Source organism: Bombina bombina, chromosome 6, assembly GCF_027579735.1.
Source record: "Bombina bombina isolate aBomBom1 chromosome 6, aBomBom1.pri, whole genome shotgun sequence".
NCBI lineage: Eukaryota > Metazoa > Chordata > Amphibia > Anura > Bombinatoridae > Bombina > Bombina bombina.
In genome coordinates, this window is record NC_069504.1 from 314,541,518 (window position 1) to 314,555,746 (window position 14,229).

At 38.3% G+C, this 14,229-nt stretch overlaps 1 protein-coding gene across 1 annotated transcript in view; it reads left to right on the plus strand.

The window, feature by feature from the left end:
* PPFIA2 (PTPRF interacting protein alpha 2) overlaps nt 1–14,229 on the plus strand; it is a 728,675-nt gene that overhangs the window by 662,189 nt on the left and 52,257 nt on the right. The window contains exon 27 of the mRNA XM_053716934.1: nt 8,254–8,322. Within this exon, the coding sequence (XP_053572909.1) occupies nt 8,254–8,322 (69 nt within the window). The remainder of the gene's footprint in view (nt 1–8,253; nt 8,323–14,229) is intronic.

A 14,229-nucleotide genomic window follows, 5' to 3' on the forward strand; every position in this document is an offset into this window, starting at 1 on the left:
AAACGTCTATGTCATTTTTTTTTTTTTATCTGTTTTTTGCATTAAGGGGTTAATCATCCATTTGCAAGTGGGTGCAATGCTCTGTTACCTTATTACATGTACTGTAAAAATTTCGTTTGTTTTACTGCTTTTTTTTTTTTTTCACTGTTTTTCAAATTTTGACAAAATTTGTTTCTCTTAAAGGCACAGTAACGTTTTATATATTTGCTTGTTAACTTGATTTAAAGTGTTTTCCAAGCTTACTAGTCTCATTATTAGTCTGTTCTAACATGTCTGACATAGAGGAAGCTCTGTGTTCATTATGTTTTAAAGCCATGGTGGAACCCCATCTTAGAATGTGTACCAGATGTACTGATTTCATGTTAAACAATAAAGATCATTTTTTGTCTTTAAAAACATTATCACCAGAGGATTCTGTCATGGGGGTAGTTATGCCGACTAACTCTCCCCACGTGTCAGACCTTTTGACTCCCGCTTTAGGGACTCACGCTCAAATGGCGCCAAGTACATCAAGGGCACCCATAGCGTTTCTTTTACCAGGGGATTCTGTCGAGGGGAAAGTTATGCCGACTAACTCTCCCCACGTGTCAGACCCTTCGACTCCCGCTTCAGGGACTCACGCTCAAATGGCGCCAAGTACATCAAGGGCGCCCATAGCGTTTATTTTACAAGACATGGCAAAGGTGGTGAATAATATTCTGGCAGCAGTATTAGTCAGACTACCTGAAATTAAAGGAAAGCAGTTAGCTCTGGGGGTAGATACAGAGCATACAGACGCTTTAAGAACCATGTATGATACTACCTCACAATATGCTTAGTCTGTGGGTGATTTTTTTTTTTTGACTCAGGGAAGATGATTTAACCTGATTCTGATATTTCTACATTTACAATTTATGCTTGAGAACCTCCACTTGTTGCTCAGGGAGGCTTTGGCTGCTCTGAATGAATGTGTACAATCGCAGGGCCAGAGAAATTGTGTAGACTGGATAAATAATATGCAGTGCCGGTGTGTACTGATGTTTTTCCAATACCTAAAGAGGTTTACTAAAAAAAAAAAAAAAAATTTTTTAATAAGGAATGGGATAGACCAGGTGTGCCGTTCTCTTCCCCTCCTATTTTTTAGAAGAATGTTTTCTAATAGTTACCACCACACGGGACTTCTGGCAGACAGTTCCTAAGGTGGAGAGAAGAGTTTCTACTCTAGCTAAGCGTACCACTACCTCTGACGAGGACAGTTGTGCTTTTTAGATCCAATGGATAAAAAATGTTTATTCAACAGGGTTTTATCCTGCAGCCCCTTGCATACATTGCTTCTGTCACTGCTGCTGCGGCGTTCTGGGTTGAGTCTCTTGATGAGGCTTTACAGTTAAGCGACTCCATTGGATGAATATATTTGACAAGCTTATGCTAGCCAATTCCTTTGTTTTCTGATGCCTTGTTCATTTGACTAGACTAACGGCTAAGAATTCTGTTTTTTACTATACTGGCGCGCAGAGCGCTATGGCTTATATCATGGTCAGCTGTCAAGGGGCAGACCCTATTCGAGCCTGGTTTGAAGGAGATTATTGCTTATATCACTGGAGGAAAAGGTCATGCCCTTCCTCAGGATAGGTCTAAATCAAGGGGAAAAAAAAAAAAAAAAAAAAAAGTCTAATTTTCGTACCTTTTAAAAACTTCAGGGCAGGTGTGGCATCCTCTTCCTCTAAGGCAAAACAAGAGGGAATTTTTGCTCAGTCCAAGGCGGTCTGGAGACAATCGGACCTGGAACAAAGATAAGCAGGCCAAGGAGCCTGCTGCTGCCTCTAAGGCAGCATGAAGGAACGGACCCCTATCCGGTAACGGATCCTATAGGGGGCAGACTTTCATTCTTTGCCCAGGCGTGGGCAAGAGATGCCCAGGATCCCTAGGCATTGGAATTTATATCCCAGAGATATCTTCTGGATTTCAAAGATTCCCCCCCAAAAAAAGGGGAGATTTCGCCTTTCACAATTATCTGCAAACCAGATAAAGAAGGAGGCATTCTTACATTGTGTACGAGATCCATCCAGTTCCAAGAGAGGAACAGGGACAGAGTTTTTACTCAAATCTGTTTGTGGTTCCCAAGGAGAGGGAACCTTCAGACCTATTTTGGATCTAAAGATCTTAAACAAATTCCTCAGAATTCCGTCATTTAAGATGGAAACTATTCGTACCATCTTAACTATGATCCAGGAGAGTCAATAGAGGACTACAATGGATTTGAAGGATGCTTATCCTCACATTGTGATGCATAAAGATCACCATCGTTTTTCAGGTTTGCCTTTCTAGACAGGCATTACCAGTTTGTAGCTCTTTCCTTTGGGATATCTACAGCCCCAAGAATCTTTATGGAGGTTCTGGGGTCGCTTTGGCGGTCCTTAGACCGCGGGGCATAGAAGTGGCCCCTTATTTAGACGACATCCTGATATAGGCGTCAAACATCCAAATTGCCCAGTCTCATACGGACGTAGTACTGGCATTTCTGAGATCACATGGGTGGAAAGTGAACAAGGAAAGAGTTCTCTATCCCCAATCTCAAGGGTTTCCCTCCTAGGGACTCTGATAGATTCTGTAGAAATGAAAATTTACCTGACGGAGTCCAGGTTGTCAAAGTTTCTAAATTTCTGCCGTGTTTTTTCATCCCATCCGCGCCCTTCGGTGGCTCAGTACATGAATGAAATTGGCTTAATGGTAGCGGCAAGGGACATAGTACCGTTTGCACGTCTACATTTCAGACTGCTGCAACTATGCATGCTCAGTCAGAGGAATGGGGATTACACAGATTTGTCCCACCGGTAAAACTTGAACCAAGAGACAAGAGATTCTCTTCTCTGGTGACTATGTCGGGTCCATCTGTCCAAGAGTATGACCTTCCGCAGGTCAGATGGGACAATTGTTACAATAGATGCCAGCCTTTTAGGTTGGGATGCAGTCTGGAACTCCCTGAAGGCTCAGGGACAGTGGACTTAGGAGGAGACCCTCCTTCTAATAAATATTCTGGAACTGGGAGTGATATTCCATGCTCTTCAGACTTGGCCTCAGTTAGCAACTCTGAGGTACATCATACTCAGTCGGACAATATACACCACTGTGGCTTACATCAGCCATCAAGGGGGAACAGAAATTCCCTAGCGATGTTAGAAGTCTTACAATAATTCACTGGACAGAGACTCACTCTTGTCTATCAGCTATCCATATCCCAGGTGTTGAGAACTGGGAGGTGGATTTTCTAAGTCGTCAGACTTTTCTTCCGGGGGAGTGGGATTTCCTCCGGAGGTCAAGACCAAGCAGGAGAGGGCTTTGGTGTTTTTGACAGCGCCTGCGTAGCCACGCAGGACCTGGTATGCAGATCTGGTGGACATGTCATCCTTTCCATCACGGTCTCTGCTTCTGAGACAGGTCCCTCTACCTCAGGGTCTTTTCAACCATCTAAATAGAATCAATCTGAGATGGACTGCCTGGAGACTGAACGCTTGATGTTATCAAAGCATGGCTTCTCCGAGTCAGTCATTGATACCTTAATACAGACATGAAAGCCTGTCTCTAGGAAAATTGAACATAGATATGGTGTAAATATCTGATTGTTATGAATCCAAGGGTTACTCATGGAGTAAAGTCTGGATTCCCAGGATATTATCTTTTCTCCAAGATGTTTTTGAGAAAAGGGTTGTCAGCTAATTCCTTAAAAGGGGACAGATTTTTACTCTGTCTATTTTTTTGCACAAGCGTCTGGCAGGTATTCTAGACGTTCAGGCATTTGGTCAGGCTTTGGTTAGATCCAAGCCTGTGTTTAAAACTGTTGCTCCGCCATGGAGCTTAAACCTGATTCTTAAGGTTCTTCAAGAAGTTCCGTTTGAACCTTTTTTGTTCCATAGATATCAATCTTTATCTTGGAAAGTTCCTTTTGGGTAGCTAATTCCTCGACTCGTAGAGTCTCCAAGTTATCTGTGTTACAATGTGATTCTCCTTATCTGGTCCTTCGTACGGATAAGGTAGTCCTGCGTACCAACCTGGGTTTTTTCCTAAGGTGGTATCTAACAAGTACATCACTCAAGAGATAGTTGTTCCATGCTTGTATCCTAATCCTTCCTCAAAGAAGGAACGTCTATTACACAATATTGGACGTGGTTTGTGCTTTAAAGTTTTACTTACAAGCTACTACAGTTTTCATCAAACGTTCACCTTGTTTGTTGTCTATTCTGGACAGAGGAGAGGTCAAAAGACTTCAGCAGCCTCTCTGTCTTTTTGGTTTAAAAGCATAATTCATTTAGCTTATGAGACTGCTTGACAGCAGCCTCCTGAAGGGATTACAGCTCATTCTACTAGAGCTGTGGTTTTCACTTGGGCCTTTTTTTAAATGTGGCTTCTGTTGAACAGATTTACAAGACGGAGTCTTGGTCTGCGCTTCATACTTTTCAAATTTAACAAATTTGATACCTTGCTTCTTCGGAGGCTATTTTTGGGAGAAAGGGTTTTTTACAGGCAGTGGTAACTTCCGTTTAAGTACCTGCCTTGTCCCTCCCATCATCCGTGTACTTTAGCTTTGGTATTGGTATTCCATAAGTAATGGATGATCCGTGGACTGGATACACTTAACAAGAGAAAACATAATTTATGCTTACCTGATAAATTTATTTCTCTTGTAGTGTATCCAGTCCACGGCCCGCCCTGTCACTTTAAGGCAGGTAATTTTTTCATTTGAACTACAGTCACCACTGCACCCTATGGTTTTTCCTTTCTCTGCATGTTTTCGGTCGAATGACTGAATATGGCAGTTAGGGGAGGAGCTATATAGCAGCTTTGCTGTGGGTGGACTCTTGCAGCTTCCTGTTGGGAAGGAGAATATATTCCATAAGTAATGGATGATCCGTGGACTGGATACACTACAAGAGAAATAAATTTATCAGGTAAGCATAAATTATGTTTTTTCACTTTCTATAATTTCTGTGTGCAATTATATAAGTTCACCTTGAGATCCAGATTTCATCTCTCCTGTCATATATCTCATATGCTTTAACAATCGTCCGGCCCCAGTGTAAAGTTGCCTGCTAGCAAGACCACTCCTAAAGTGAGTGCTGCACATATCTAACCTCACATAATTCTTCAGAGGAAGCTTATGTAGAACATTCCACCAGTCCTTTATACAAATCTGCAGTCTTTTGTATCAAGCAAACACAGTAAGAAAGGGATCTCAAACACCACTGACAGTACTTTCTACATTGCAGTCTAACAGGCATGATGCAGAAATTAATCAAACCTGTACAATACAGTCTATGCATTTTGCCACTCTTATCCCTTTTTCCAAACCATTTTTTAAGTCATGTGAAGCACATTCTGTAGTTGATTCCCTCAGTTCAGTCATTTCAAAGCAAATTACTGCTTTCTGTTAAGATTTAACCTAATTTAGAGACCGTAAAGGGAAGGTCAAGGGCTTGCAACATGTCCTTTTTTGTGTGTTTTTGTCCATCAATTCATCAATCCAAATCCTCTTCTTGGTCCTGCTGTAAATCATTTCTCACTGTACAAAATGGATTTACTTTTTTTCCCTTCATAAGCATTCTTTTGTCACATATTCCCAATGGAATTCAATTGTAGACCTCTCTTTCTGCAGTTGCCATACATTCTGTTGTTACCACCAAGAATAGTCCAGGTTCATACTCAATTTATTAATTATCCCAAGAAAAGAAGCCCTACTCCCTCCTACCTCACAAATGGCCCTGCTTTACTCAAACATAAGTTATGTAGCTGGTAAAATGCTATCCACAATAGATCTCAAGGACATTTTTAATTCTGTCATACACAGGTCCTTTCTTTTAGTAACTAGAATTTTCAATTTCTGGCATTTCATTTTATCTAGTCCCATGCTCCAGATAGTTGACAAAACCATATTCTAGGGGTAGTTATATGGTAAGTTTATTGTATACGCCAACATTTCTTTTATTTGGGAAGTGGTTGATGCATCCTCCAGTCTTTACAGAGCTCACAATAAAAGTTGAGGAATACATTTATTGGATCTTGTTTTATCCAGATCAAATTTGAAGGTCTTTGCCTATAGGACCATGGACACTCTGGCCTTTCCTTAAGCCTTCCTTTTAACCAGCCTGTTTTCCATAATATTAATTCTATATCCATTGCAAAATTATTCAGGATCCTTAATCCCTATATTATCCATGTTGGTCTTCTTGAACCTAGTTAACAGACCATGTTGGGTTGGTGGATAGCTGTGTTGCCATGGTATCAATACTGGAAAGTGTTCTGTGCAAATTTTGCAGAGCATATAAAAAATTACTGAATAGCCTCTGTCGATCTTATAATGGTCATGCTGTACAGCGCCAAGGTGAGGGACCCTCATAAGGCCTAAGTGGTTGTTGAGGCCTTCTTTGCCCTCTCCCCCAGCCTGACCTTTTTACTCCAGTTTGCAAACTCAACCAAAATTGACAATTAACCATCCTCACAGCTCCACTCTGGCCATCTTAAACTTAAATTCATAGATATGATCAAGCAGTTTTGCCTCTGATTGAATGGTTACTTTATCATGGCATGCAAGAGTTTCTTTTCAGCAATCATTAACATTCTTCAAGTGGCTCAGAAACCTGTCACCACTAGAAACTACTTCCATGTATTGTTCCAGCTTTAAACGGGAGTATAAAATCTTTTTATTTCCCAAGCACTCAAAAATGCTTTTAAATCTACTCAAACAAATGTATTTCCTAAAATCCACTAGAAGTCCTACAGGATCAGTCTCCTTGTCAAAACATTTCAATGATGTGGACTGTAGTCATAACAAAGCCATATTTTGCAGTTTACACTTTACCTCTGCAAATGTATCAAAATGCACTTAGGGGCCGATTTAACAAAGCCCGTATTGCCCCTAATGTAATTGTTTCCGCGCGAGCCTTTCTTAAAGGGATACTGAACCCAATTTTTTTCTTTCGTGATTCAGATAGAGCATGAAATTTTAAGCAACTTTCTAATTTACTCCTATTATCAAATTTTCTTTATTCTCTTGGTATCTTTATTTGAAATGCAAGAATGTAAGTTTAGATGCCGGCTCATTTTTGGTGAACAACCTAGGTTGTCCTTGCTGATTGGTGGATAAATTCATCCACCAATCAAAAACTGCTGTCCAGAGTTCTGAACCAAGAAAAATGCTTAGATGCCTTCTTTTTCAAATAAAGATAGCAAGAGAACAAAGAAACATTGATAATAGGAGTAAATTAGAAAGTTGCTTAAAATTGCATGCTCTATCTGAATCACGAAAGAAAAAATTTGGGTTCAGTGTCCCTTTAACTCGTCCACTGACTCTGAGGCTGCGGACATCAATCCGCCCGATGTGTTTGACACCCCCTGCTAGCGGACGATTGGGCATGAATCTGCAGGGGCGACATTGCACAAGCAGTTCACCAGAACTGCTTTTGCAATGTTAAATGCCGACAGCGTATGCTGTTGGCATTTAGCAATGTCTGGCTAACATGATCCGCTGTAGCGGATAAATCTTCCCCTTACTGTATTTTTTTTTATTCCTAGCTTTAAAGGGTCAGTAAACCTTAAAAATAATGTTATATAATTCTGCACATAGTGCAGAATTATATAACATTATATTAGCCAAACTTTGTAAATCATAATATTCCCCTTTTATTTTGTAAAAATACAGCTGTTTTACAGACCCGCTCTCTGTACTCTGCTGAGCGGGTCTGTTGTTTTTACTGAGCGCATCGGGCCAGCTGTATAGTCACAGCCCGGCCCGACCGCGCCATTAGACACAGTGCAGCTCGCTCCTGCTGTCAGACAGAGCGGGAGCGAGCTGCACTGTGTCTAATGGCGCGGTCGGGCCGGGCTGTGACTATACAGCTGGCCCGATGCGCTCAGTAAAAACAACAGACCCGCTCAGCAGAGTACAGTGAGCGGGTCTGTAAAACAGCTGTATTTTTACAAAATAAAAGGGGAATATTATGATTTACAAAGTTTGGCTAATATAATGTTATATAATTCTGCACTATGTGCAGAATTATATAACATTATTTTTAAGGTTTACTGTCCCTTTAAGTTACTCTTATTACCTGCTGACACATCAGTTTTTACATTTTAATTAAATCAAGTAAAAGAAAAAAATAAGCTTAAACAGAAACATTCATTTTATGTGTCTATTGTTAAGCTATAGTAATCATAATTTACTTTCTTACATAGAAAAATGTAGATGTACATACATATTTCATATTTTAATTGTTATTTCAGGCAAGACAAATTCTGGAAAGAGAATACAATAATTTATTGGCACTAGGAACTGAACGAAGACTTGATGAGGTAAACAATATTTGGGGCTGTGTGAATTACCTGTTGGCCATTTCACTAATTAGTGAGTGATAATTATATTTATTGTGTTGCCTGTTATGGTAAAAATTGCTGACCAAGGGCCCTATGATCAAAAACTCACTGGCATGGAGAGAAATCACTAGGGATGGGCAAATGTTTCTAAAAATTCGAAATTTAAAATGAATTTTGATACATTCGTTCGAATCGAATTTAGAATGTTTATATAACATTCTAACATTCTATTTTCGAATTTTCATTTTTGAATTTTTCAATAAAATGTGAAAATATTTGTTCGAATAATAGAATGTTTAGCTATGTATTCATTCAATTTCAAAATGTAACATTCGAATTTGAATGTGGCATTCGAATTCGAATGTGACATTCAAATTTGAAATAGTATTTCTAGTCTACAACTGTGTTTAATAAATGTAATATACGAATTTGAATGCTACATTCGAATGTCACATTCGAATTTGAAATAGTATTTCTAGTCTAATACTGTATTTTAAATGTGATATTCGATTCGAATGTGACATTCGAATTCGAAATAGTATTTCTAGTCTAATACTGTGTTTTATAAATGTAATATTTGAATGTGACATTGGATTTGAATGTGATATTCGATTCGAATGTTACATTCGAAATAGTGTTTCTAGTCTACAATTGTGTTTTATAAATGTAATATTCAAATTTGAATGTGATATTCGAATGTAAGATTCGAATTCAAATGTGACATTCGAATTCGAATGTGACATTCAAATTTGAATGTGACATTTTAATTCGAATGTGACATTCGAATGTGACATTCGAAAACTGTAAATAACATTCGAAAATTGCATTTTTAAGAATAGTCGTTCTTATTAACATTCTATTATGTAAATCGAATTTCTACAATAACATTCGTTCTAACATTCTAAATCACTCAAAATCTTTGTCTGTTGTTTAGAACTTATATTGTAATGCAGGTGTCTTTCCTTCACATCCAGAACCAGGTATAGCAAGATAAAAAGCTCTCAAGCTAAAAATTGCCTTTCTAAAAATTTTTGAGGAGCCTTGCAGTACTGACAAAATAATCTCGCCATACCAGAGAACTTTTGATCATCAGGTCCTAAGTATCAAATATGGTATAAACCAGCCATTTAATAGTTCAGAAGGTATGTGTGGCCAATATCCCAGTTTTAGATAATTTTATGAAATGGGATATGCTTTCAAATTTGACACATCAGTTATTAGTTAGTATTTAACTTCCTTCAGTAGAGTGGCAATTAGGGCCCTTTTTTAAACAGTATTAGTATTTTGGGCTACCTCAAACTGTCCTCCACAGGTCAGACAGCTAATATGTGTCCACCATTTGCAATATAATTTCCTGCATTGTAATGTAATACATATTTATTTTCATTATAGAACTGTTTATGCTTTTATAAGAATTAAAACAAGCATTGTCTGTGTTTCCAAAACTTGATATTAATTTTCCCTGTTTGATCTTGGTATCTCTTTAGTTACAAATATAAATAACTTCCTTTGTGAACCATCTAAATCATTACAGTAACATGCACTGCTAATGCTTATCACAGCGCATTCTCTATTGCTTTATTTTAACACATTAGACAATTTTTTATTGCATTTTTCTGTCCCTTAAATTAGATATGTGCATGGCGAAAAAATTCGGTTCGGATCGAAATTTTTCGAATTTCGGTTCGGATCTATTCAAATTCTGAAAATTTTGAATCGATTTGGTTCGGATTCATTCGGATTCGAAGAAATTCAGCTGGATTCGGTTCAATTCGGAATTTCGGTAAGTGTTAGGTGGGATTAGACTAGTATTATGTACTGTATATTAGGTGTAACCCATAGCAGAGTGATATAACCTAATATACTGTACAATACTAGTGTAATCCATGGCCATCCGAATTTACCGAATAAATCCGAACTAATTCGGATTTATTCGGTAAATTCGGCAGTATTTTAATTCGGAAATTCGGTTCGATCCGAATCTCCGAATTTGCCGAATTTTCCGAATGTTCGAATCGATCTGAAACGAATTGCACATATCTACCTTAAATCATTCTCTCTGCAGAGAATAAGCTACATTGTAATTAACTGCAATAATTCAGTTGGTGCAGAACGGCTAAAACATTTTAACTTGTATTTTATCAGCACCACATTGTTTGAAACAGAGTCATAACACACATGTATATACTTTTTCCTGCATGTGCCGCTGTCTTGCCTGTTTTGGGCTTTTTGTTTACAATGGAGCCTGTTAGCGAGCAGGTGAGGGACTTTTGTTGATTATTTTGAAGCAATTTCGCCTAACATGTTTTTATTTCAAGCTGTAGAGAGAAGGCTGAACTATATACAAAATATTGATTGTCTGGAAAACAAATAATATAAAGCCAGCTGTATTTAAATATATTAGGATTGTACATGTTAGTAAATCCAAGATATGGCGTCAAAGCAGTGGCGTATTTAGGTTTTGTGCTGCCCTAGGCACTCAAAATCCTGCTGCCCCTACCCCCCAGGTTGTTTTTTTTTGGAGAGGGTGTAAAATTACTTTTTTTTTCATGAAATTTCAAAAGTAAATGTTCATGTTCAAGTGTGCATGTGAGTATGTGTGTGTGTATATATGGTGTGTGTGTGTGTAGTGTAATGTGTGTATGTATGTATGTAGTGAGTCTGGAAAACAAATATAAGCCAGCTGTATTTAAATATATTAGGATTGTACATGTTAGTAAATCCAAGATATGGTGTCAAAGCAGTGGCGTATTAAGGTTTTGTGCTGCCCGGGGCACTCAAAATCCTGCTGCCCCTACCCCCCAGGTTGTTGTTTTTTGAAGAGGGTGTAACATGACTTTTTCATGAAATTTCCAAAGTAAATGTTCATGTTCAAGTGTGCACGTGTGCATGTATATATGGTGGGGGGTGTAGTGTAGTGTGTGTATGTATGTGTGTAGTGAGACTGAAAAAATCTTTCGGCCTTAGGCAAGTGCCTTGCTTGCCTAGGCCAAAATAACCCCTGTGTCAAAGTAATCCAAAGGTTGATAATGCTTAAATCTAAAAGTGTATTTACTAGCATTTTGCATTATTCATTATTTGCCCAAGCAAAACTCTGGAATGACTAATAAAATATGAGATAATTGCTTCAAATAATATTCTGAAAAATGCACTTTAAAGTTAAAGTGATTGTAAACTTTTAACAAATTACTGGCCAGTATATAAAAGTAATCTTTAAAACAGGGGCACTTTAATTTATTAACATTTTGAAAGATGCTTTGTTTCTAAAATATTTACCATTTCTTATGGAGAGTTTTCTACTGGCCAGAAGACTAATAAGTAAATATTGTATTACAGAAAAAGGTCCAAAATTAAAATAATTTAAAAGATTGTTGCATGAACAATTGTTCATAGAACAATTTGATGCTAAAGAAGATCTAAAAAAATGAGTAAAGCAATTGTTTTGAGAAGTGGTATATTTATATTTCTTCATTACCGAGAGTTATTTAGGAACAGATATTGTGGCAATTATGTTACTCAGAATATTTAATCGAAGAAAGATTAAGAGGAAAATTGATTTTTAATGTGGATGGAGAGGGCGAATAGGATGAGTTGATTTTTTTTTTCTCTTTTGCACTTGATAAGTTGAGTTGGAACGCTTAACTTCACCTTTTTATTCACTAACGCTGGTTTTTACCGCCCTCTGGTATTTGGAGTCAGTCAGGAAAGGGTCTAACGCTCACTTTACAGCCGCGACTTTTCCATACCGCAGATCCCCCTACGCCATTTGCGTATCCTATCTTTTCAATGGGATCTTTCTAACGCTGGTATTTAGAGTCGTGGCTGAAGTGAGTGTTAGAAATCTAATGACAAAACTCCAGCCGCAGAAAAAAAGTCAGTAGTTAAGAGCTTTCTGGGCTAACGCCGGTTTATAAAGCTCTTAACTACTGTGCTCTAAAGTACACTAACACCCATAAACTACCTATGTACCCCTAAACTGAGGTCCCCCCACATCGCAGCCACTCTATTAAATTTTTTAACCCCTAATCTGCCGCTCCGTACACCGCCGCCAGCTAAGTTATCCCTATGTACCCCTAATCTGATCCAAGCGGCGGATCCAAGCGGCGGCTGAAGAACTCCATCATCGGGCTGAAGTCAGAAGTCCATCATCGGGATGAAGTCTTCTATCAAGCGGCATCTTCAATCTTCTTTCTTCAAGCGGAGCCATCTTCTTCCCAGCCGACGCGGATCCAACCTCTTCAACCGACGCCGACTCGCCGAATGACGGTTCCTTTAAATGACGTCATCCAAGATGGCATCCCTCGAATTCCAATTGGCTGATAGGATTCTATCAGCCAATCAGAATTAAGGTAGGAAAATTCTGATTGGCTGATGGAGTCAGCCAATCAGAATCAAGTTCAATCCGATTGGCTGATCCAATCAGCCAATCAGATTGAGCTTGTATTCTATTGGCTGTTCCGATCAGCCAATAGAATGCGAGCTCAATCTGATTGGCTGATTCCATCAGCCAATCAGAATATTCCTACCTTAATTCCGATTGGCTGATAGAATCCTATCAGCCAATCGGAATTCGAGGGATGCCATCTTGGATGACGTCATTTAAAGGAACCGTCATTCGGCGAAGAGGTTGGATCCGCGTCGGCTGGGAAGAAGATGGCTCCGCTTGAAGAAAGAAGATTGAAGATGCCGCTTGATAGAAGACTTCATCCCGATGATGGACTTCCGACTTCAGCCCGATGATGGAGTTCTTCAGCCGCCGCTTGGATCAAGACTTCGGACCCTCTTCTGGACCGATCGCTGAACCCGGTGAGGTGAAGACATGGTAGGGAGATCTTCAGGGGCTTAGTGTTAGGTTTATTTAAGGGGGGTTTGGGTTAGATTAGGGGTATGTGGGTGGTGGGTTGTAATGTTGGGGGGGGTATTGTATGTGTTTTTTTTACAGGCAAAAGAGCTGAATTCTTTGGGGCATGCCCCGCAAAGGGCCCTTTTCAGGGCTGGTAAGGTAAAAGAGCTTTGAACTTTTTTAATTTAGAATAGGGTAGGGCATTTTTTTATTTTGGGGGTCTTTGTTATTTTATTAGGGGGCTTAGAGTAGGTGTAATTAGTTTAAAATTGTTGTAATATTTTTCTAATGTTTGTAAATATTTTATTATTTTTTGTAACTTAGTTCTTTTTTATTTTTTGTACTTTAGTTAGTTTATTTCATTGTATTTATTTGTAGGTATTGTATTTAATTAATTTATTGATAGTGTAGTGTTAGGTTTAATTGTAGGTAATTGTAGGTATTTTATTTAATTTATTTATTGATAGTGTAGTGTTAGGTTTAATTGTAACTTAGGTTAGGATTTATTTTACAGGTAATTTTGTAATTATTTTAACTAGGTAACTATTAAATAGTTATGAACTATTTAATAGCTATTGTACCTGGTTAAAATAAATAAAAAGTTGCCTGTAAAATAAATATTAATCCTAAAATAGCTACAATATAATTATTATTTATATTGTAGCTATATTAGGGTTTATTTTACAGGTAAGTATTTAGCTTTAAATAGGAATAATTTATTTAATAAGAGTTAATTTATTTCGTTAGATTTAAATTATATTTAACTTAGGGGGGTGTTAGTGTTAGGGTTAGACTTAGCTTTAGGGGTTAATACATTTATTATAGTAGCGGTGAGCTCCGATCGGCAGATTAGGGGTTAATTATTGTAGGTAGGTGGAGGCGACGTTGTGGGGGGCAGATTAGGGGTTAACGCACCCCTTTGGCCCCAGAACTCTAAATCTAGCTGTTGGATAGGATGGATTGCCCCACTCCCCTTATTTTCCCCTTTTATCTTTTTAATTTCTCCCTCCCTCACTTGATAAATTAATTTAAATTCTTCACTC